Raw genomic sequence first — 24,045 nt, forward strand, 5'->3', positions numbered from 1 at the left:
CCTTGCTGCTCTTAGCTCTCTCTTCAGGTCCTTCCTGGCTACCTTATAACTCTCAATCGCCCCAATTGAACCTTCACGCCTCATCTTTACATAGGCCGCCCTCTTCCATTTAACAAGGGATTCCAATTCCTTATTAAACCACGGCTCCCTCACACGACCCTTTCCTCCCTGCCTGACGGGTACATACTTATCAAGGACACTCAATAGTTGCTCCTTGAACAAGCTCCACATATTAATTACGCCCTTGCCTTGAAGCTTACTTTTCCAAGCCACACATCCTAAGTCATGCCTCACCGCATCATAATTTCCCTGCCCCCAGCTATAACTCTTGCCCTGTAGTGCCCACTTATCCCTCTCCATCACTAGAGTAAAAGTCACCGAATTGTGGTCACTGTCCCCAAAGTGCTCACCTACCTCTAATTCTAACACCTGGCCTGGTTCATTACCCAGAACCAAATCCAGTATGGCCTCACCTTTTGTTGGCCTATCTACATATTGTGTCAGGAAACATTGGACAAACACTGACCCATCTAACGAACTTGAGCTATAGCTTTCCCAATCAATATCAGGAAAGTTAAAGTCCCCCATAACAACCACCCTATTACTTTCACTCTTCTCTTGAATCATCCTCGCAATCCTTTCTTCTACGTTTCTAGGACTATTAGGAGGCCTGTAAAAAACTCCTAACAGGGTGAGCTCACCTTTGCTATTCCTAACCTCAGCCCAAACTACCTCAGATGGCGAGTCTTCATCCATCGTCCTTTCCACAGCTGTAATACTATCTTTGACAAGCAATGCCACACCTCCCCCTCTTTTACCCCCACCTCTGACCCTACTAAAACATTTAAACCCTGGAACCTGCAACAGCCAATCCTGTCCCTGTTCTACCCATGTCTCCGTAATAGCCACAACATCGAAGTCCCAGGTACCAACCCAGCTGCAAGTTCAGAACTAACTTACTCATTTTCTTCAAGGAGTGGAACCAGCCATTTGTACCTGCCCTGACCTCCATATGTCTTCTGTTCCACATGATGTGGTTGACTCTTGATATGCCAAGGGCAATCAGGAATGGGTGATTATTATTATCTTATGCCAATGCTCCAAGAATAAATGAACAAACATTTGGGCATCGTAGTGCACAGGTCTGCACTGCTCAATCACCAGCACCTAACTTGCTTAAGTACAATATGTTGTATTACAGACAGCAACTTTTAATATTTGTTTTAATCTTTTTGTTAACTTATATATTTTTTCATCTCATATTACATTACTCTTTTCCTTGCAGTTTTTTATTGCTTATTCCTTTCTCACTTTCTTCAACTTTTCAAAATAAAACTAATCAAATCATGAATCCACTTTCTGCTAATTAACTGAGTTTCCCTTGAAAATAGTTTCCATGTTCTAACCGTAAACTACTTCACAGGGGAGACAGTAGCATAATGGTTTTGGACTTAAAATACAATTCTGCGCTAATGATCCAAGATAATGTCCTGGTGACTCAGGTTTAAATCCCAAACTGGTAGCTAGTGGAATTTCAATTCTTGGAATAAAATCTGGATTTGAAAGCTAGTCTCAGTAATGGTGACCACATAACTATCATTGATTGTTGTCAAAACCCATTTGGGTCACTAAATCCTGTTCTGACCTCCATGTAGTTGACATTTATCTGCCCTCTGAAAAGCCTAGCAAGCTAGTGTTTGAGGGAAATGAAGGCTAGCTAATAAATTCTGGCCTTCGTTGTGAAGCCCACGTGACTTGAATCTTGTTTTATTTTAAATCAGAGGAGGAGGAGGTGGAAATTGAAGTAGAAAATGGCCACCTGCCTTCATCAGGCACTTGGCAGCAGGAACCTCTCCTGAAACTAATTAAACATCTCACTAGAATATTGTCCTTCATTGCTAGAGAGATGGAGTTCAAAAAGAGGGAGGTTATGCTACAGCTGTACAGGATGCTGGTGATGCCATACCTGGAGCACTGTGTACAGTTTTGGTCTCATTAGATTAGATTAGATTAGATTAGATTACTTACAGTGTGGAAACAGGCCCTTCGGCCCAACAAGTCCACACCGCCCCGCCGAAGCGCAACCCACCCATTCCCCTACATTTACCCCTTACCTAACACTATGGGCAATTTAGCATGGCCAATTCACCTGACCCTGCACATCTTTGGACTGTGGGAGGAAACCGGAGCACCCGGATGAAACCCACGCAGACACGGGGAGAACGTGCAAACTCCACACAGTCAGTCGCCTGAGGCGGCAATTGAATCCGGGTCTCTGGCGCTGCGAGGCAGCAGTGCTAACCACTGTGTCACCGTGCCGCCCACACTTGAGAAAGGATGTACAGGGCACTGGGCGGGATGCAGAGGAAGCTCACTAGGTTGGTTCTGGAATTGAGAGGATTGCCTAATGAGGAGAGATTGAGTAGACTGCGACTGTACTCATTGGAATTTAAAAGAATGAGAGGAGATCTTATAGAAACATATAAAATTATGAAGGGAATAGAAGGGGATAGAAGCAGGGAGGATTTTTCGTGGGTGAAACTAGAACTAGGGCGGATTGCCTCAAAATAAGGTCATAGAGTCATAGAGATGTACACCATGGAAACAGACCTTTCAGTCCAACTCATCCATGCTGACCAGATATCCTAAATTAATCTAATCCCATTTGCCAGCACTTGGCCCATGTCACTTGAAATCCTTCCTATTCAAGTACCCACCCAGATGCCTTTTAAATATTGTAATTGTCCTAGCCCCTAGCCCTTTCTCTGGCAGCTCATTCCATGCATGCACCACCCTCTGCATGAAAACATTGCCCCTTATGTCCCTTTTAGATTTTTGCCCCTTAGGTCCCTCTCACCCTAAATCTGCAAACTTACTAACTATACCTTCTATATTCACACCCGAATCATTTATATAAATGACAAAACATTGTGGACCCAGCACTGATCCTTGTGGCACACCGCTGGTCACAGGCCTCCAGTCTGAAAGGCAACCCTCCATCACCGCCCTCTGTCTTCTACCTTCGATCCGGTTCTGGATTCAAATGGCTACCATAGATACTCGTGCGTAGGTTGATCTCAAGTATAGGTCAGCCCCTTATTTTTGGCCAAAAAATCTTGTATTTTCCATATATATTGTGTAAACCTCGACCCTAGTTCTTCACAGTTACATATCAACATTTATGAGTAAATGTGCAGCAAGCCAGGTTTGATTCATTGTGGCCATGGAGTAGAGCACAATTTGGAGGAAGAACACCTCATCTTCCGCCTGGGCAGCCTATAGCTCAGAGAATTCAACATTGAGTTCTCCAATTTCAAATAACCTCCCTTCCTATCAGTAAACCCCTTTCCTTGCCACTCCACTCCATTCCTCTTATCAACCCTTCCGTCTTGCCACCAACTAGATTCATTCCTCCCATCAACCAACCAGGTTGCACCCTCTACCTGTGTTCATCTATCCCCACCTCACCAACTTGGCACCCCCCCCTTTATCTGCAGCTCCCCTTACACCCACCCCCAGTCCTGAAGAAGGATTATATCCGAAATGTTGACTTCTCCACCTCCTGATGATGCCTAGCTTGCTGTGTTCTTCCAGCCTTCTGCTTGTCTACGTTGAATTCCAGCATTGCAGTTTTTTTTGTCTCTAATCCAGTAATGGATGTCAGGGAAACAGTTTGATAATTTAGCAACAGCGTAGGAGTTGAGAGAAATGTTGGTGAGATAGAACTGGGAGTTATCAGCTTATATGCAGCACGAATGCTGTGCTTCCAATGATCTTACCAAGAGGTAAGATGGAAAATAAGCAGAGTCCAAGGATAGATAATCAGGGAATACCGGATATTGTGGGAGCAGGAAAATAAGCCACATGTGTTTTCAGTGAAAAAACCATGAATGGAATCTTGTGAAGGAAGATATTGTGAAGGCTGCTGTCAGTGCAACCTCTCCCCAGGTTTGACACTGGATTGCGGAGATGAGTGATAGCTAGTGTGTTGTCACAAGTGAGAGGTAGGAGAAGGGGTAGCGACAAGAATAAGAGGGTAATGCCCACTTCCTGATAGCGGGTCCCTCAATGAGTGGGTTTGAATGAGAGATTTTCCCTTTGGATCATACAAGTAAATGTGCCAGGGAAGGCAAACCCCCTGCTACACTCAATTAATATCAGTGATGCAGATGAGGTCTTTATTTGTGTATTAATCACCCACTTAAAGGCCTCGATTGGTAGCAGGTCAGACGTCTGACCAAGGGGCTTCTGCCATGCATTGAATTAGGGTAGAAGACAGATCAAAACCCACAACTTGATCATTGGCCTTCCATTATGCATACTATATTATCATGCTCTACAAGGTAACAAATACATCAATTCCAACAGCGAAGTTCAAGACCACAACATTGAGTCTATTTATGACCTGACAAACTTCTACCCAGAACAATTTGATTCTATTGGTAACTTTTAAGTCAATGCAAAGTTACATCTGAAAGATGAAATCTGACTGAACGTCAATCCTCTTCACAATGTGCTCATTTAGAATAAGCACATACTGAATTCCAAAGAGCAGAAAAACATCATTCAAAGGTTTAGCCTCACATTGATTAATGCAACTCCATTACTTGAAGAAATATGGTACTCTACATCAACAATTAGATCAAAGGTGTCTCAGCTCTGCACTAAACAGATGTCCACAGAAAATTCCTACCAAGGATGGTCTTTATTCATCTGGCATCAATAAGAATATCAATCAGTTAATCAAGTTGTATAAAACATGATAACTCCTTCAATCTCAATAAGCAAGATGACATTTCATTTCATACTAAATTGTTTCTGAGTTGCATGCAGGATTGCAACTGAAATATTCTATGCCCAATGATACAACTATGTTCCGGTGATTATCTCATCAAATTCCCTTTATGTGACAAATCAAACATACCACGAGTGGAACTCATCATTGACATTGTCATTTTCAGTATGTTTGGTGTTTCTCAAAAAAAAGTAATTGATAACTATTCACAGTACATGAGTGCACTCTCCCAAGGTGTGTGGTAATGAAGTATCCAAGACATTATCTCCTTTCCTCACTAACGACAATCTAATGGTCTTGCAGAATGTACTGTCTACTTGGTAAAGTCCTTGACCATTACATGTAAAGTTACATACTAAGATTTTCATTTTAATCAACCTGTTCAGAGATGTTATGACACACTTCTGGAGCAGATGGGACTTGAACCCATGCCTTCTGCCCATTGACAGGGACATTCAGTTCTGAGGGTCACTAGACCCAAAACATTAACTTTGATTTCTCTTCACAGAAGCTACTGGAACTGTTAAGCTTTTCTAGCAACTGCTTTTTTTTGTTTGTGCTTAGTAGGCACACTACCACTGTAGCACAAGCCCTATATTAACTCTACATGCTACTCCTTGAGACAATAGTTTATTCTCTGACCACTCGCATGTTTGGAAGGCAGAACCATATAGTTATTCCGTCATACACTCTTATCACCCAACCTCATGGTGTGATGCATTCTTGGAAAGAAGGGAGAAAATGGTACAAGAGTATGATAAATTAGCATGCAGGCAATTATCCTATACTGTACTGAACCAGGATAGTGCATCAGAGTTTGGGAACTTCATCTGAATATATTTGTGGAAAGATATTGCAACATTGTGTCCAGTCCAGGTCATACGACATTGTCACAAAAATGGTAAAATCCTATGAGACAATACATCCAAGCTGTACATGTTTAATTGGCTGTCATTCAAGATAATGCCTCTGATACTGAAAGTGTCATACCAGACAATAACCAGACATCTATGCACAATGACGAACAGCACACCACAAAGTGAAACAACTTACCCGAGTGACAATAATTGCATAAGGACTAGATCTGGTTATATTATTTGCCAACCTTAATGTGCATCCTTATACACATGTAAGTTTGTCATATATATTAGAGGGTAAAATATGTAATTTGCATTATTGCAGATACCTCAGAAAGCTGCTATATCTTTAAATCAGCAAGATGGCATGTAATGCCCCAAAATAAAAGGTCTCCTTCTAAATCTTTGTACAGTTATGCAATCAACCAGCCAATCATTTAGTCAGTCAGTTGGAAAGCCAGCCAACTAGCTAGTCAGTTAGTGAGTCATTCAGTTAACCATGAATATAATGTAATGACAAGATAAGCAAGCATAAAACTCAGAACATATATGTAAGTCTGCAATGTCATATTAATCTACAGTCCTGCTATACCGTGTGTTTCTTCAATGCAAATTGACTTTAATGCGATTGAAGAAATTAGACTGTTATTTGCAGAATGTGAACTTTCCTTACCTGTATTAGCTATAACGCGATTCTGGCCCCATTAGTTTGAATAGTGTTGCAACTGTGCGATTTTCTTATACAGGTCATTCTGCTATAAAGCGACAGTTGCGTTTTCTGCAACCTCACTCGATAGAAAGTAGCACTATGGAGAACCGCTATAGAAAATCACGCTGTAGAAGATTGCTATAGAAAATTGCTATACCCATTCAGCAGAAAGTTTGCATTATCCAAATAACATCCACAATTCATCAATTGCATGATATCCAATTTGCGTTGGTGAAATGCGCGTTATACCAGATCGACCTGATAATAGACAATAGACAATAGCTGCAGGAGTAGGCCATTCTGCCCTTCGAGCCTGCACCACCATTCAATATGATCATGGCTGATCATTCTTAATCAGTATCCTGTTTCTGCCTTATCTCCATAACCCTTGATTCCACAATCCTTGAGAGCTCTATCCAACTCTTTCTTAAATGAATCCAGAGACTGGGCCTCCACTGCCCTCTGGGGCAGAGCATTCCACACAGCCACCACTCTCTGGGTGAAGATGTTTCTCCTCATCTCTGTCCTAAATGGTCTGCCCCCGTATTTTTAAGCTGTGTCCTCTGGTTCGGCACTCACCTATCAGCGGAAACATGTTTTCTGCCTCCAGAGTGTCCAATCCTTTAATAATCTTATATGTCTCAATCAGATCCCCTCTCAGTCTTCTAATCTCGTTTACAAGCCCAGTCGCTCCAGTCTTTCAGTGTAAGGTAATCCCGCCATTCCAGGAATTGACCTCGTGAACCTACGCTGCAGTCCCTCAATAGCCAAAATATCTTTCCTCAAATTTGGAGATCAGAACTGCACACAGTACTCCAAGTGTGGTCTCATCAGGGCCCTGTACAGCTGCAGAAGAACCTCTTTGCTTCTATACTCAATCCCTCTTGTTATGCTAGCATGCTATTAGTCTTCTTCACTACCTGCTGTACCTGCATGCTTACCATCATTGGCTGGTGTACAAGAACACCCAGATCTCTCTGTATTGCACATTTACCTAAATTGATTCCATTTAGGTAGTAATCTGCCTTCCTGTTCTTGCCACCAAAGTGGATAACCATACATTTATCCACATTAAACTGCATCTGCCATGCATCTGCCCACTCACCTAACTTGTCCAGGTCACCCTGTAATCTCCTAACATCCTCATCACATTTCACACCACCCAGCTTAGTATCATCAGCAAATTTGCTAATGTTATTACTAATACCATCTTCTATATCATTAACATATATTGTAAAAAGCTGTGGTCCCAGTACTGATCCCTGCGGTACCCCACTGGTCACTGCCTGCCATTCTGAAATCAGCCAACCAACTTTCAATCCAAGTTAGTAGTTTGCCCCCAATACCATGCGCCCTAATTTTACTCACTAACCTCCTATGTGGGACTTTATCAAAAGCTTTCTGAAAATCCAGGTACACTACATCTACTGGATCTCCCTCATCCATCTTCAGAGTTACATCCTCAAAAAATTCCAGAAGATTAGTCAAGCATGATTTCCCCTTCATAAATCCATGCTGACTCTGACCAATCCTGTTACTACTATCCAGATGTGTCGTAATTTCATCCTTTATAATAGACTCCAGCATCTTTCCCACCACTGAGGTCAGACTAACTGGTCTATAATTTCCTGCTTTCTCTCTCCCACCTTTCTTAAAAAGTGGTACAACATTAGCCACCCTCCAATCCGCAGGAATTGATCCCGAATCTATCGATCTCTGGAAAATAATCACCAACGCATCCACGATTTCTCGAACCACCTCCATCAGGCCCCGGGGACTTATCAACCTTCAAACCTAACAGTCTCTCCAACACCAATTCCTGGCAAATATAAATTCCCTTAAGTTCAGGTCCTTCAGCCACTGTTACCTCAGGGAGATTGCTTGTGTCTTCCCCAGTGAACACAGATCTGAAGTACCAATTCAATTCTTCTGCCAAGAACCAAGAACCAACATGTTTCCTGCCAAGAGAACCAAGCTGTCATGTTATATCAGAACCAACTGTACATAGTTGTTAAAAAATTGCAAGACATCTGTCTCAATGAGTACCTCAGTCCCTGTGATATATGTTACATGGACTAACATTTTAAAAATCACAATTACATCAACAAAATGATTGTCTACCATTTGGACACTTTTTGAAGCCGCAACTGACTGAGCATCCACTCTGCTCACCATTTATTGGGATGGGACTAGAAAAAAGTACCCTATAGCTGTAGAAGAAACACATAGAAGACATGGGTATTAAAGTTTGGGTGATGGGACATCAGAACGTTCACAGACACACTGGACTTGAGTGTGTAGAGAGTTGCACTTCGTTCGTTGTCCAAGAATTCTGGCTATATGTCATCAATAGCACCGCACTGTTTGAGATCTGGTGGGCTGAGCAGGGGCAGCCTAAGGAACACTAAGGTTTCTTTTTCAAGTCCCACCTCAATAAATGGTGAGCAGAATAGCTTCTCAGCCAGTTACACTAAGGTTTGTGTTTGGAACGGAACATTAGAAAAAGAACACAGAATTTACAGAGTTGGATTTGCTATCAAAAAGTAACCTGTCAGTCAGTTTTATTAGTAAACTCTTGGAAACAATGTGCTCTTCATGATTCTTCATTTCACACTGGCAAACTGCCAAAATGCTACTGTGAACAGCATATGTGCTCCAACTCTAAATGCCATCAATTGAACCAAATAAGATTTCTATGCCAAAGTTAATCAAGCTTTCTGTGAGTTCTAAAAGAAGACAGTCTTATTCTTCTCAGCGATTTCAATACCAGAATTGAAAGAAATTTCAACCCCTGGAATGAAACTACTAACAGGAAAGGAATTGGAAATGTGAAATCCAAAGGCATTCTTATTCTAACCAAATACATAGAATATAGGTTCATCATGACCGATATCCTGTTCAACCAGAAGAACAAGTACAAACTTCATGGCCACATGCATACTTTAAATACTGATGCCTGGTCGACTTTTGTCTTATTCTGGATTAGTGGTGCTGGAAAAGCACAGCAGTTCAGGCAGCATCCGAGGAGCAGTAAATTCCTGATGAAGGGCTTTTGCGCAAAACATCGATTTTACTGCTCCTTGGGTGCTGCCTGAACTGCTGCCCTTTTCCAGCACCACTAATCCAGATTCTGGTTTCCAGCATCTGCAGTCATTGTTTTTACTTAGTTGACTTTTGTCTTATAATAATTGAAACAAGGTCAGCAACATGGACCTCACAGAATATAAGTTCCATGATTGAGACTGTTAATCTGATCCAGTCAGAGAGCCCTGTCTGATGCAGGTAGTTCTTGGATAATGCGCATTTCAGCAGTGCAATTTGCTTATAACATCATTGAGAATTAAGGAACAGGTATTTTCATGAATCGTTTCACAATAGCGCGACTCCAGCAGTGATCTTTTCACACGCTTTATTTTGCGCATGACTCATGTCAGCTCTGGGCAATTCTGCACATGTGCCGATGTCCACTGCTAACAAAGCAGCTTTCTGTGAGAGGTACTGTACGGAGAGTAGCTCTCTGAGAGAGATACATTGAGCATCTTCCTGTGAAAGATCCACTACTCTTAGATTATCCCTTTTTTTGAAAAAATGAAGGGGTATAGTCACAAGAATGTTAGCATGAAGCATCTTGGTGATATAATTGTGGGTGGTGAATGCAAAAGAAAGGCTATAACACTGGAAGAGAACTGAGACATTATAAAGCATTTTGAGGGTAAGGAGAGAATATGTGATATATCTTGTTTGATAGGAATGAGGAAGTCTACCTTATGCACCATGATGACCCTCTGCCCCTACATTAACAATCTTTTTAATGTACTGTGTTAAATTTACTTTTGTTTCATTGATAAATATGATTTATACCTTCATTCAGGCTGTGCTATACTTTGTGTTTGATGTTTAGGTGATTTTTGAGCAATTGTGAATGACATTTTTTGCTGGTCTGCCCCAACCCTCCTTTTGCCATAAGTCCCATTATTTATAGTAAGGGATTTTCTATTAAGCAAGGTTTCACTGGAATGCAACTACAGCATTGTAGGAGAACTACCTGTGGATAAGAACCATTTGCTTACTCACTATTCCTCAAGTTTGAAGCATCAAAGATACCTAAAAATAATTAACAATGTGTTCTTAAGATCCTATTATATTATCTACAATGGCTTATTTAAGATACTGAACATACATTGATGGATTGAAGGCTTACTGAATATGATAACTGATACATTTTATCCCACAGTAATAGAACTGAAGACAAAATATGTGTACCTTTGCCAAGAATGTGGCTGCATTTTGTTTTATTTTTATGCATATGGCTGTGACTTAAACACCTAAGTACAGGATTTCTCACATGGGGAAACAATCAAAGTCAATCTTCAAAGAGGAAATGGATACCACGCAGCAGTTTGAAATTATGGCTTGAGGAGGTGACAGAACACACAGTTTGTATTTAAGAGGTTTTGTATTGAAAATGAGGAGACATGCACTAAAGAGCAGATTGTCACGAATGGTAGACCAGAATAGGCCTGATCAGAAGATATATGAACAACAAATATAGCAACTCAGAAATTAGCGATGCAAGAGATTAAAGAAGTAGGGTGGGGCACAGCCCTGAAGATCAATATTTTTTTAAAAAATCAGTGTTGCTTTTAAATAAGTTTCAGTTGGTGTAACTGATGTTCATGACCACCTGTTCAGCCATTGACATTTACCTCCATAGTTCTCTGAAGTGCAGAAAGACACAACAACCTGTCAGCTTGGTCTTCAAGATAGTTTGACTGATTTGTAAATTAGAAATATTTCAATTGTACACTGTAATGAAACCAAACCTGAAATGCTAACATTTAAAACCCAGTGTCGACTTTTTTTCCCCACGTCTTTGTGTTAAGCCTGTGTATATATTTTATCTGTGGCGGAAAAATAAAAACTCAGTAACATTTTTGACTCCCTCTGTATAAATATTTATAATTACAAAAGAAAACATTTAAAGACAGGGGTGGGCAAAAGCGTTGATGAAAGATTAAATAAAAAGAGCATTATTCCAGGAGATGAAGGCCTTTTGTGAACAAGCCACAGCCAGAGAATATTGAACATTAAAATTTAATTATTTATTTGCTCTGCTGGTCCTTTATTCCCGGGGCGGAAGTGCGCTTGCGCTGCACGTATTTCCGTGTTGTGACTTTCGTTGCTTTAATAAAGGTTGCAAAGGGATCGCAGCGCCTGTGGACGCCAAAAAAAAAGGAAGAAGCAGACATCAATCCAGAACTATATTTCAGCAGCATCGCGGTTCCTTTTATTAAGAGAGTTTGGTAGGCGGTTTGCGTGGGGTGTGTGTGTGTGGTCTATCAGGATCTGAATTATTTCGGTCGCAGGGCTTTCGAAGGGAATTGGGTGAAAATAAAAAAAGAACTGGAATATGGCAGGATGAGCTGTGCCATGTTCTTACTTGGCTTTTAGCTTTTAACCCTTTCTAGTGCTTGCCAGTGCAAAGCGGCTCCTGGCCAGACCCTGGATGCAGCAGCCGGATCGCTGCTGTGGTCTATTGTGTCAAGGTAAGAGCATTGTCACATTGCATTTAAACAGGTTACATAAAATAACAACACTGACCATTGTTTTTTTTAAAATTCATACTTTTTTTTCTCATGGAAGATTCAGAAACACATTTTAGGAGGTCGAAAGTCCCGATTATGTTATTTTAAAATCTACCCCGGCTTGCAACTTGGTGTTCGTAAATAGAAACTATCTTGTTGTGATAACGGCCAGGGTACAGGATTCACGCAGGTAATTCCCTCAGGTGGTTGTTGCAGTCATGATCTGGAAGTGGCCACCACGTTCTTCTTCCCCAGTTGTCTTCACTTTTTGTGTCCTGCTCATGTAATCGTTGGCATGCTGAAAGTGTTTCCAACAAGTGGACAAAAGAACAAAGTCCAAAATATAGGCAGCTCTTGCTGCTGGGGATCTTGCAAGGTTTCAAATGGTGTGCAGTGCATTACTAGATAGCTAGTCTGTGTGGGAAGTTTGCAAAACAAACAGTGATAGTATTGTGTTATTTGGTACATAGATGGCCCAGTATCAGACTTTCCAGTCAAATACCTATATTGTGAATCTTTAATTGACCCAAAAATGCATTGTGTAGTTATACTTTTTCTTAAATGATTAATAATAATTTGTGATATTACATGTGAATCAAGTGTATGCTGTAAATTGTTACCTTAAATCTATGAAATGCAATGTTTATCAATGTAGAAAAAACATAATTATAAACTCTTGCCCACGTCACATTTTGGAAGTATATGAGAGAGAAATGGATGGATATTTTGAAAAGTAAAGAAAAATGGGGAAAGGACAAAAACTTAGATTATATAAGTATTAAGGACAATTTTATTGTAGGATTAAACAAGATTTGGGTTTTATATTAGAAAGGCTAAAACCATTTGTCCTTTCTCGTAACACTATGCTTGGGGAGGATGTGACCTTCTTGAAGGGTCAACTTCATTCACTCTGTATAAAGTTGCTGAGTAGTCATTGGTCAGATGTAGTATGGCTCAGGAATGATGCAGTGCCTCCTACCAACATACTGGTACCACTCTCACTCTCACTCTCACACATTACTAATAAGCACTTAAGACATGCGTTTGTAGTCCTGTGACTAAGGTGTCCCATTAATGTCAAATGCAAGGACAGTAAATTTTGCTATATTATATTCATGTGGCCTGATATTGGAGCTAATTTATCATTGTAATTAAATTTAAGACTCCTAGCAGTTACAGTTTGAGAGCAGATTTGTTGTACTGTTTTATATTTTTAAGTGCTGTTGGAAAGCACAGCAGTTTAAGCTCACGTTTCACAAATTTGATCTTGGTTTTGTGGGAATATGGAATGACTTTGGGAAAATGTACTTGGTGTTAAAAGGACAAGTCACAGATTGCCCATAACCAGTGTATTTTTCAGCAGTCCTGGCTGAGCAAATAATACCCTTGTGAGTACTGCTTGTAAGGTGATATTGTAAGACAAATATAAATATATTCTGACTTGAAATTTTAACCTGTAATAGGGTTGCTACAGTTTGTTTTAATGCCCCTGGACAAACATTTGGTGGGGACTGGGCAATATTAACTATGATTTGGGTGTGCCAGTGTAGAACTGGGATGTACAAAGATAAAAATCACACAACACCAGGTTACATCCAATAGGTTTATTTGGAAGCACTAGCTTTCGGAGCGCTGCTCCTTCATCAGGTGATGAAGGAGCAGCGCTCCGAAAGGTAGTGCTTCCAAGTAAACCTGTTAGACTATCACCTGGTGTAGTGTGATTTTTAACAATATTAACTAGAATCTTTTTCTCTTAACCACTATGCAGTGGCTTATTGAAATTATTTGTAGTTCAACGCTAGATAATTGGGCTCAGCTGTGATGCCCTGGATGTTTGTTAACTTTATAACAATCCAAATTTAGGCTGAGAAATGAAGTATTTTTGTGGGGACATGTACTGAGAGAGATTGCTGAGGAAAGTGTACTTGCAGGCCTTTTGAATTGATGTACAATTGTGTGGTCTCACTGTAACAACTGTTTTGTTACTAACTTGATCACGGATGTCCAGCTTCCATGTTAACTCCTATGTTGTTGCTCCATCTATTCTCCATCGTAGCAGATTGGCAACCTCCTCATGCCTGAGAAGGGAAAAAATAAAATAGGCTGTCTTTGCCCACTTTATGGGTATGTAGTGTTTCAGAGTATTAATGGGCTTTCTTTCCAGTCTGTCAACATTACAAGATTCCAGCACTAGATGGTGCTGAAAGCAACAATTACAGCTGAACATTCTTCAGGATATTCATACATATGTCCTACCAGCTTTTCCAGCCATCTTTGCTATTTCTGGCCCAGTTGTACAGCCGAGACCAGTGTTGCTCAGGAAACACTTATTTTAATTTTTGTTTTATCAATTAATAAAGTCAAAGGGGCATCCAGTGTCATAAATAAATCTCTATTAGATTAACGTAAGTGATCTTTTCACTCCCTCATAGTAAAAGTGATCAGCTTGACTTCAAAATGTCAATCAGATCATTGTTGTGTAGTAAATTAGAAAGCTTTTTATCAATTGCATCTGTCAAGTAAAAGTCTAAGCTTGCTGATCACCTAGTCTCAGTAGAATGTGCAAAGTCTGTGTAATTGTGCAACTATCTCTTGGTAAGGTTGAAAGATTCTTTTTGAAAATGGATACTGTCAATCAAAATAATTAGGGTTTTTTTTATCTCTACAATTTTTTTGTAGACTGAACTATTGTCCTCCTAAGTTATCAGACTATGCAAATTTTGACTAGGCTAATCTAAGTTCTGAGTTCGTTATCTAGAAGGCATCTAAAATGTAAATGCAAGGTTCTGGCATTGAGTAGAAAAAAGCAATTTTCTCCCATTTCCAGTCTTAATGTCATCATGGAATCAAATAATTTCTCTAGGTAATGATGGCCATTCTTGAAGAATTGAACAACTGAACCACACTGTTCACAACCATAACCTCTTCTTTGATCCTAAACTTAGCTTCTGACCTTATACCCTCACCATTACAAAGACTGCCTTCTTACTGTGGGCCATCTCTGACCATGCCTCAGTCCACCTACTAGTGTAATTTTACTTTTAATAAGGAGTTTAATTGTTCTCTGCAAGCATTGTTATAAATGGATGGATTCAACAGGAACTGGACCTGTAAATGAATGGATTTTGAGTGAATTCAAGTTCCAATCCAACCTCCTGGGTCAGGAAGTGTACAGGGAGAGACAAAAGTCCATTGTTTTTTGTCTGTACTATCCTCTTTGATCAATTAAGCGTTGAGTTTCTGCATTTTTCTTTTTTAATTTTAAGGAATTATCTAATGTTGGATATTCCTATTAACTATCTTAAATTAGATTATATTTGTAAGAACTTTCAAATAGGCTGTTCTTTTTTATTACTTTTAAGTGTTATCATATATTAATTAGTTTTAAATGCTTTATGTGTCAGAGCTAAAGACTGAAGTTAATTTCTGGGAAAAATGATTAACTCTTGATTACTTATTAAGTGTTAAACAGATTACAGTAATCAAGTACAGATAATTTGGGATTAGTTGGAGAATCTAGAGGATACACTACAGAAGCTCAAATACAGGGTAGGGTGGGTCGAACATTTGATTCTCAAAAAGTTAACTGCAGAACGTCAAACAAAGAGAATGTGAATATTTTAGTCAAGACTTTAACAAACGTGAGTAGATCTCAAAGGTTTGCACATGATAGCACATAACAAGGTGCACAATGAGCAATAAAGATATTCTAGTGAAAAAGAATGGACACAAGTCTAATAAAGTATTTGTTACTGAGTAACTCTTCAGGCAAATGAGGGAAGCCATTTGATACCAGGGAAATTGAAGTTTCTTTCCTGAAATTGAAAATTATGATGGCTTTGGGATGGACACATGTTTATAAGATCTTGAAAAGCAAGTCAAAAATCTGTTTGGAGAGATGTGTGTTTCTACTCAAATTGCAATAACCGAGTAGGTGGTCAACAGATTGTGGCTGCATTTGTTTTCCCTTTCTCCCTTACAATGCCCAGTCTATCAGTTGAATGGCCACCAAATGCTAAATCCTATTGCTTTTCGCTGCCAACTCCACCTTCTCTACAAGTGGATGTAAAATTGTAAGCACCAAAGACGGAAATTGCTGGAAAGGTTCGGCAGCATCTGAGGAGAGAAATCCAGTGACCCTTCCTCAGAACTGCTAAAATTGTATGATTAGTTATTCGAAATAGCAGCTATGTACCTGCTCGGTTTTAGCAACATTGCGTGGATCAGCTCTTTTAATATCTGGGCTGAGGATGGCCAAATCTGTTGGAAATCCTTCATGTTGAGATGGCTTCTACCTTGCTAATAGAAGAGAGATGTCACTGAAATAAAACAAAGGACTATAGATGCTGGATATCTGAAACAACAAAAAAACATTGCTGGAGAAACTCAGCAGGTCTCACAGCATCTGTGCAGAGAAAAACACAGCTAACATTTTGAGTCCTGTGACCCTTCTTCAGAAGGGTCCCTTCTGAAAGGTCTTTCTGAAGAAGGGTCACTGAACTGAAAATGTTAACTCTGCTTGCTTTTACTGGTGCTGCCAGACCTGCTGAGTTTCATCAGCAATTTCTGTTTTTGTTTCAGGAAATTTGAATTCTACATACTATCCTTTCTTGCACTGTGATTGACAGGTATTTTCAGAACTCAAAATCTCATCCAGTTGATAATTTTCAATCTCTTCTCCATGAATGGGACTGAGGTATGGAGCAAGAATCATTTTGTAAGTCAGACTTCTCATTGCTGTTCCCATGGACTAATTGTTCATATGAAAGCAGGCATTCCTATTCACAGCCAGTACTGGCCAGGAGGCAACATACATGTACACTATTGCACTATTGCTTATTCCCAGTTCATGCTGTGGAGTAGGAGCCATCACACATGCAGTATGCTGTAAAATTCAGGAAACCTATTGGAATTGCGCTTCACAGAATGAGGCACAGGTCCCCAAAATGCTGTTCAAGCTTCTCCTATGCAGCAGAGAGTATTCCTATTTTAGTTCCAGTCTCACCTGTTTTTGATGTTATGCTTCCTGTTCCATAACAAAGTTCGATAAACAAATTCTGCAGCAGATGTCTATCCATCCTGAAGTTAAGTGGGTAGCTCTATAAAGTGTTGCCTCCATTGGCTACAGATATTGTCCTGGTCTTTGAGGCGACTGTTGCCATCTTTGGATCTGACGATGTTGATCATTGTGTTGGGAGTCCATAAATCTCTGTGGTTATTTTGGAAAAAGGAACATATCAGTGAGGAGTTTAATTTTCTCAGCTTTTCCTGTCTATCATTCATACTTTAAGTACAAGTGCTGCTTTGAAGCTTCACTTTTACTATCTTGTGAGAGAATATTTCTTCTGAAGACTTGGATCCAGTTGCCAGGTTTGGAATGCTGTCTCTATTATCAGTGAGTGTTCTATATCGCTCTCATCAAACTTGTCTTGCTGTCTTTTAGTGGTGTATCCGAGGATTTCTTAAAATGTATGAGTGATGATGGATTTCACTGATTGTCAGTCATCTTGGGTGATGATAAATGGTGCATAGTGCAATGAAACCCAAAAAGAGAGAGAAAATAAAATACTTCCCAAATCCTATGAAATTGTACAACTTCCACAGGATATCAGTTTCAAATTTAAATGAACAAGGGAAAGAAAAAGAATTGACTATCAGTCGATGCTTATTTTGCTCTGAGATTAAATGACATATTTTTAAACTTCATTTATTTTAAAAATAAATGAAGCCAATTTCAATCAATATATTAAAAATTAGTTCCTTCTGGTGACTCTCAATTGAGGTCATATTCTGGTTCTACTTCCTGAAAGGAGGCTATGAAATTTTCACTGCTATATCTAGCTGGACCACAAAGCACGATTTGATCTAGCATTTGTTTGGTAAAACCGTCTTCTGATCCTTGATCAAACCATCTTCTTAATTCCCTCTTCTCTGCCTCTTCTCTTACCTTCAGCTTTGAGTTCTAGAAGTTCATGAGTTTCTATGTCATTAAGTTCAAACTATTCATTCAGTTGCCTCTGCCACATTTCTCCCTACAATTTGTGAGGCTTTGATTTGCACTCAGTAATTTTCTGATTTTTACGTGGTTCGAATCACCCCTACATCCCTGGTTCTGACACTGGACTTATTTAGGGAATGTGAAAGGAGGAAAGCAGTAGACAGGAATTTCAGGGCAAAAGAATCTCTGCTTTTATTTAAATATAGAAAAGTAAGTATAGTACAAGTAAAAGCACTAAACAGTGAAATTAACACTATCAATTATACAGAGGACAGTAATTAAATACACCTATTAAATTAAATACTATTAGAATCTAAATAGTAGTTCTAATCACAGAAACTTTAATCAGGCTTCTTACCCTTGGAGTCCCAGGCACTGTCACCACCCGCCTTCCCCTCCCTGCTAGCTAGGTCGGAAACTTGTGGGTCTCGGGAGTTTAAGCTCATCACTGAGGAAACACGATGTTTGAAGTACAGCTGGCTGTTTAGGTTATTGCCGTCGGTTCTCCTGTTTTAGAACAGGTCCATATCCGGAAGCTTCAGTTCAGATAGCACTCAGTTGGCCCTTTAGTGAGGAAATGAGAATCCCACTGGGGATGAGGAATAAAAGGGGTGCAAGTACGCTGCTCGCTAAAAGTAGTGACTTGGTTCAACAAGGCCAGAAAATAAACAAACCAAGCATTTGGGCTTATTTATAGCAGGACGGAATTGAAAATAGAAAAGGTGTGTTTAAGTTGTATCCAAGCTTGGTGAGGCCACACTTGAAGTAGCTCATGCAATCCTGGCTACCTTTACTATGAAGATGACATGTGGCACTGAAGAAGATGTAGAAAAAGATTTACAAGAATGGTGCCAGAAATGTCTGGGTGCCTGTGTAAAGAAGATAAGCAAGGGTGGATCTCCTTCTTGTGAAAAGAGAAGGCAGAGGGGTGACCTCAAAGAAGCCTTTGAACATTTTGAAAGTTAAAATTCACACAATTACAGGCTATAGTCCAACAGGTTTAATTGGAAGCACACTAGCTTTCAGAGCGCTGTTCTTTCATCAGGTGATTGTCACAACCACCTGATGAAGGAGCGTCGCTCCAAAAGCTAGTGTGCTTCCAATTAAACCTGTTGGACTATAACCTGGTGTTGTGATTTTTAATTTTTGTACATCCCAGTCCAACACCGGCATCTCCAAATCATAACATTTTGAAAGGTTTTGATAGGATAAACACAGAAAGAATAGGATGGCTTTTGCCAATAAGTCACAGTTCTGTCAATTCTGGCTCAGGAACTAGACCACTCAGGAAAGTGGCCATGACAGGTTCTTTCTGGAGGTTACATCGAAGAGGCTGCCTTGAAGCTCCCATCCAATAAGGGATTGTGACTAGATTCCGACCTGGGTACAAATGCCAGCTTCCTTTGCAGTTTGGAATCTACTGAGGGATTGAAAGCATGAATGTGCTATAAGTAGGAGTGCAGCAACTACCATTGTAGCAAATGCAACTTTAATGGCGATATCCTTTGCATGAGATGGCTGAAAAGGCATTCCTTTCACCTGGCATACTTGAGCACTGCTATTTGTTGCCAGCAATTTAATAAGGCCAGGCAGTTTGTGGTTTGGATGTCCAGCAATGAAACCATGCGGCTCAATTTCTCTGCTCTTGAATGGTCCCCTGCTATGTTATCATTCCGAGATATTCCAATTTAACTAATCAGGGCTGAATGCCCCATTTACTGTCCTCTTTGTCTCCTGCAGATGGAATCCCACATTTAGGAAAACTGTAAGGAGATAAGAACATGCCTGGTGCTGCACTGGCATGAATGGATTATATTTTCCTCAAAAGTTTTCTTTTGTGCGTCTTGGCAAATTCAGCCCACTGTTTCTACTTTCGAGTAAGAGAGAAACCAGGGGATATCAAAATAAGATAGCCATCAAGAAACCAAATAGGGAATTCTGAAAAGACTCATCTGGGGTTGATGAGAATATGAATCTTGCTCCACAAGAACTAGTTGAAGCAAATACTGCAGAGGCATTTGACAAAGGGTCAGTTAGACTCAACGTCAGCTCTTATCTCTCCTTACAGATGCTGCCGGACCTGCTGAGATTTTCCAGCATTTTCTCTTGGTTTCAGATTCCAGCATCCACAGTAATTTGCTTTTGTTTTTTTTTACAAAATATCTTTTGCTGATCTTGAGTTGCTGGAACTTGCTTTCTAAGGGGCTGTGGTATTAGAGTACAATTTCTATAAATTCTCATTTCCAGTAACATGCAGTGTATACTTTTGAGAACAAATGCATAGTTGTCTTGAACTGCATCATGTAATGATTACTAATATAGAAGACTTAGTTTTGTATAGGAGAGATCCTTACCATTTTAACTAGAATAGATTTACCTGACAGAGATAAAACCAAACATTCTCACAAAATAGAAAGGAGCGCATTTATTGTTGGAATGTTAAGGGCAACTAGCTATAAGCTAGTTACAGATGTTGATGAGTACATAGATTGTATGTCAAATCTGAAAATGACCCTTTATTTTACACTTAATTTGACTAGGTGGAGTATTGTGGCCAATTGTTGAACTAGCCAAAGGCCACGAGAAGCAACACTGATAACAAGTCAACCATTGAAACTTTTAACCATCAGTTTGTTGCAAGCAGAACTGAATGGTGTTTCTTGCGAATTTATCTCTGAACATATTCCGTAAAATGCATGAAAGAGAGGAGAGAAATTGATGAAGGGATCCCAAACAGCAGGGACTATTAAATATGATAGAAATTTAATGTCAAATGTCCAAGTGAAGTTGATGTAAACAGAAATTTAGACTAATGTTATATTAAAAATAATGCTGGAAATCGGAAATAAAAACAAATAATGTTGGAAAAGCAGGTCAGTCATCATCTGTGGAAAGAGAAATGGAGTATATCTGTGCTAATACAATCTTGTATGTGATCTTGTTCCACCAGATATCATTGTGCATTGATTTAGGAAAGTGTTAGACATGTAGCTATGGTATACTTAACTGATATAAGGGATCATGTTTTATGTTTCCATTCACATCACTAAATATTTATACACTTGTCTATCTGGTATTTAAACCTTTCATTGTAGCCACTTACATTACATTGTCTGCTTAAATATTTTAGCATTTTTTTAAACTAATGTCCTTACTGGGTATAAGTTGATTTTATTTAAGGCCTGTTCTTTTGCAGGTTGTAACACAATACTGCCCTCTTCAAAAATCTTCCAAAGGTTAAACTTTGTTTTATCCTCTAAGTATTATTTATAATTTAATGGAAAATCTTTTAGTGAATTAGCCTGAAAGGAAGAAAGCTTAGTTTTATGATAGAGTTAGGTAATGTCCAATTTATAACTTTTTGTCTTTCTTTCAGGTAGTTTCTATTCCTGAGAGGGTCAGTATGAATTACAGAGGTGTGTATAAATTTACTTAATATTCAATAGTGTTGGTATTAATTCTGCTTACTATGGAATAACGTTGAAGCCAATGAATCCATCTCCTCCTACAATTACATAGTTATTTGACGTGAATGGTGAAGAGATTCTATGCTTCATCTGTATTATTGCCTTTGGAAGGAAACAGATGACTATTTAAACTTTCACTTCATTCAAATGGCATCTTTTGGGTTTATGCACAAATGAAATATTTTGTATATGCTTGCAGTGTTTCCAGCCAATAGTTTCCATCCATATCTATTTTGTAAGTATTTTTAAAAGACTTCAATTAAATGTGGACACCTTAAAAAAAGAAACAGCTTTCCTGTGTTTTTCCCCTCTCCTCTGGAACTATTACTTAGTTCATCCGAAATACATTTGTGTGGGTGATGATGATTTAAGTTGTTGCAATTTTGTCTTCCTACTAGGTAATATTGCAGGAAACCCTTCTTCTTAGCATTAGAATTTGGTCATCTCACCATGAGAACGTGGTCAGTGTGCAAACTACTTAGCATTCAGCTTCCATTAATAGCTTCTGGATGCTCCTGAAACAATGTACCTCCGAAGGAACACCATTCATTGACATTCATGGAGCAACATTAATACCTTAAATATATAATGCACATTCATAAAATGATCATAGCAGGTGACTATTTTGTCATCAATCTCTTTCTTTGAAAGAAAGCAATAGAAAAGATAGAACTTGCCCCTCAGGACATCACAAAATGCTTCAGAGCAAATTAAATATGTTTGAAGTGTCACTAATCTTGTAATTAAATAATCCATAGTAACTCATTTGTAAGTAGCAATTCTCATAAACGGCGATGTGGTAAATGACCAGATGATCTCCTTCGATAGTGCTGATGGAAGGATAAATATTAGCCAAGATGCAAGTACGGTCAGTTTTACTAACACGTGTTTCTTCAATGTGTATTGGCTTTAACACAATTGAAGAATTTAGACCACTTTTTGTAGAATGCGAACTTTCCTTACTTGTATTGGCCATAATGTGATTTGAGCCCCATTAGTTTAGATGGTGTTACTATTATGTGATTTTCCTACAATGGAAGTTTTTGATCTCGTTTGATCTATCGCGTTATGTCAGAACCGACTGTAAACTGCTGATGGCTCTTATTTACGGAGTAATTGAGCAGTTAATTGTTTTCAGGTGGTGAGCATAAATTGGAGATTCACTTTGGCCAGATCTGTTGGATCTGACTGAAGTAATGGCTGTGAGTTAATATGCAAAATGTCACTTCTCGTAGTTGCTACTTTGAATGGAATAAGCATGGCAAACAATGATGCCTATTTGAAAGGCAGTATTGTCAAGAAAATAATATTCTCTTAGCCCTTCAATGAAAGTTTCAATTTAGATTGTGTAGGGCTTGAACTCTCAGCCCCAGATCTATTGGCGAGTGTGTGACTACTGTGATGAGGCTAACTAGTATTATCTTGATTTGGAGATGCCGGTGTTGGACTGGGGTACAAAGTTAAAAATCACACAGGTACACACAGACACGCACACAGACACCCACACACACCCTTATAGACACACACACTCCCACATTCTCACATGCACCCCCTCACAGACATAAGACACTCTGCACTCACCACACACACACGCATGCATACACACACACACACGCATACACATACACACACACACACACACACACACACACACACACACACACACACACACACACACTTTCTCACACTCACAACCCCCATCCCAGACAGACACACATGCACACATATTTTGTGGGGTGAATTTGTACTTGCAGAGTTACATTGCACTTTGCTCAAAAACTGCAGACATTCATGTAGAACTCTGAGCTCAAAAACTGCATGAATTTATGTAAAACTCTGTTATCTCACTTTTTAGATTAGAATCAATCTAAACATCAGGTCATAGACAGAGAACACAGGGGGCTAACACCTTCAACATATTGTCTAGCTATCATCATTGTTAACAGCTAACCCGAGAATGCAACTTTAAAAAAAAGGTTTTGTGATTTACACATGAAAGAAGTGAAACTATCATTGTATTCTAACAGATGAAAGGCTTAACAGACAATCAATTTTTCAATGTATAATTTCAGTTACATCACACTGCAAATTTTTGCTATAAATTCTGTGTTACGATCGAGCCCTCCACTATCACCTGATGAAGGAGCGTCGCTCCGAAAGCTAGTGTGCTTCCAATTAAACCTGTTGGACTATAACCTGGTGTTGTGTGATTTTTAACTCAGTATTATCTTAGAGTCATTCTTATACTCTTTCCTGAAAAGCTTACTTAGACTTCTCTTTTAAAATTATTTATGCAGATATTTTTTCTGACAACAGAAATTTCTGCTTCACTGCTGTCTTCGGAAGTATTACATTCCATCTCATCATTTGCAAAAGAAAACTCTTTTGGTGATGACATTGAGTTTATGCTCATTAATTATCAATTTCACAAACATGGAAATAACTTCTTCCATATGTCTTATTGAAATCCTTCATAATTTACAATGCCTCTGTCAGAATCCTTTTTGCACTGAAAAAGATCCAGTGTTCTGCTTACTTGGGTATCTCTTTTGCATATTCCGTGTTTCCTAAACTAGGATGCCCAAAGTGAATGCAATATTTTAACTACAGGAAGCCAATGATTTAAGCATTAGC

The 24,045-nt window shown here is 39.2% G+C and overlaps 1 protein-coding gene across 4 annotated transcripts in view; it reads left to right on the top strand.

Annotated features, from left to right (window-relative positions):
- Positions 1–11,555: 11,555 nt before the first annotated feature.
- LOC122556594 (UPF0461 protein C5orf24 homolog) overlaps positions 11,556–24,045 on the top strand; it is a 32,115-nt gene continuing 19,625 nt past the window's right edge. For 2 of the 4 annotated variants that reach the window (XM_043703469.2, XM_043703464.2), the window contains exons 1-2: positions 11,556–11,907; positions 21,325–21,360. In XM_043703469.2, the coding sequence (XP_043559404.1) occupies positions 11,868–11,907; positions 21,325–21,360 (76 nt within the window). In that variant the 5' untranslated portion in view covers positions 11,556–11,867. Of the gene's footprint in view, positions 11,908–21,320; positions 21,361–24,045 lie in introns of all 4 variants that reach the window. The other 2 variants (XM_087995286.1, XM_043703466.2) reach the window with 1 other exon arrangement.

This window comes from Chiloscyllium plagiosum, unplaced genomic scaffold (genome assembly GCF_037043375.1).
Source record: "Chiloscyllium plagiosum isolate Xiang-an unplaced genomic scaffold, Cpla_swu_hap1 HiC_scaffold_16, whole genome shotgun sequence".
NCBI lineage: Eukaryota > Metazoa > Chordata > Chondrichthyes > Orectolobiformes > Hemiscylliidae > Chiloscyllium > Chiloscyllium plagiosum.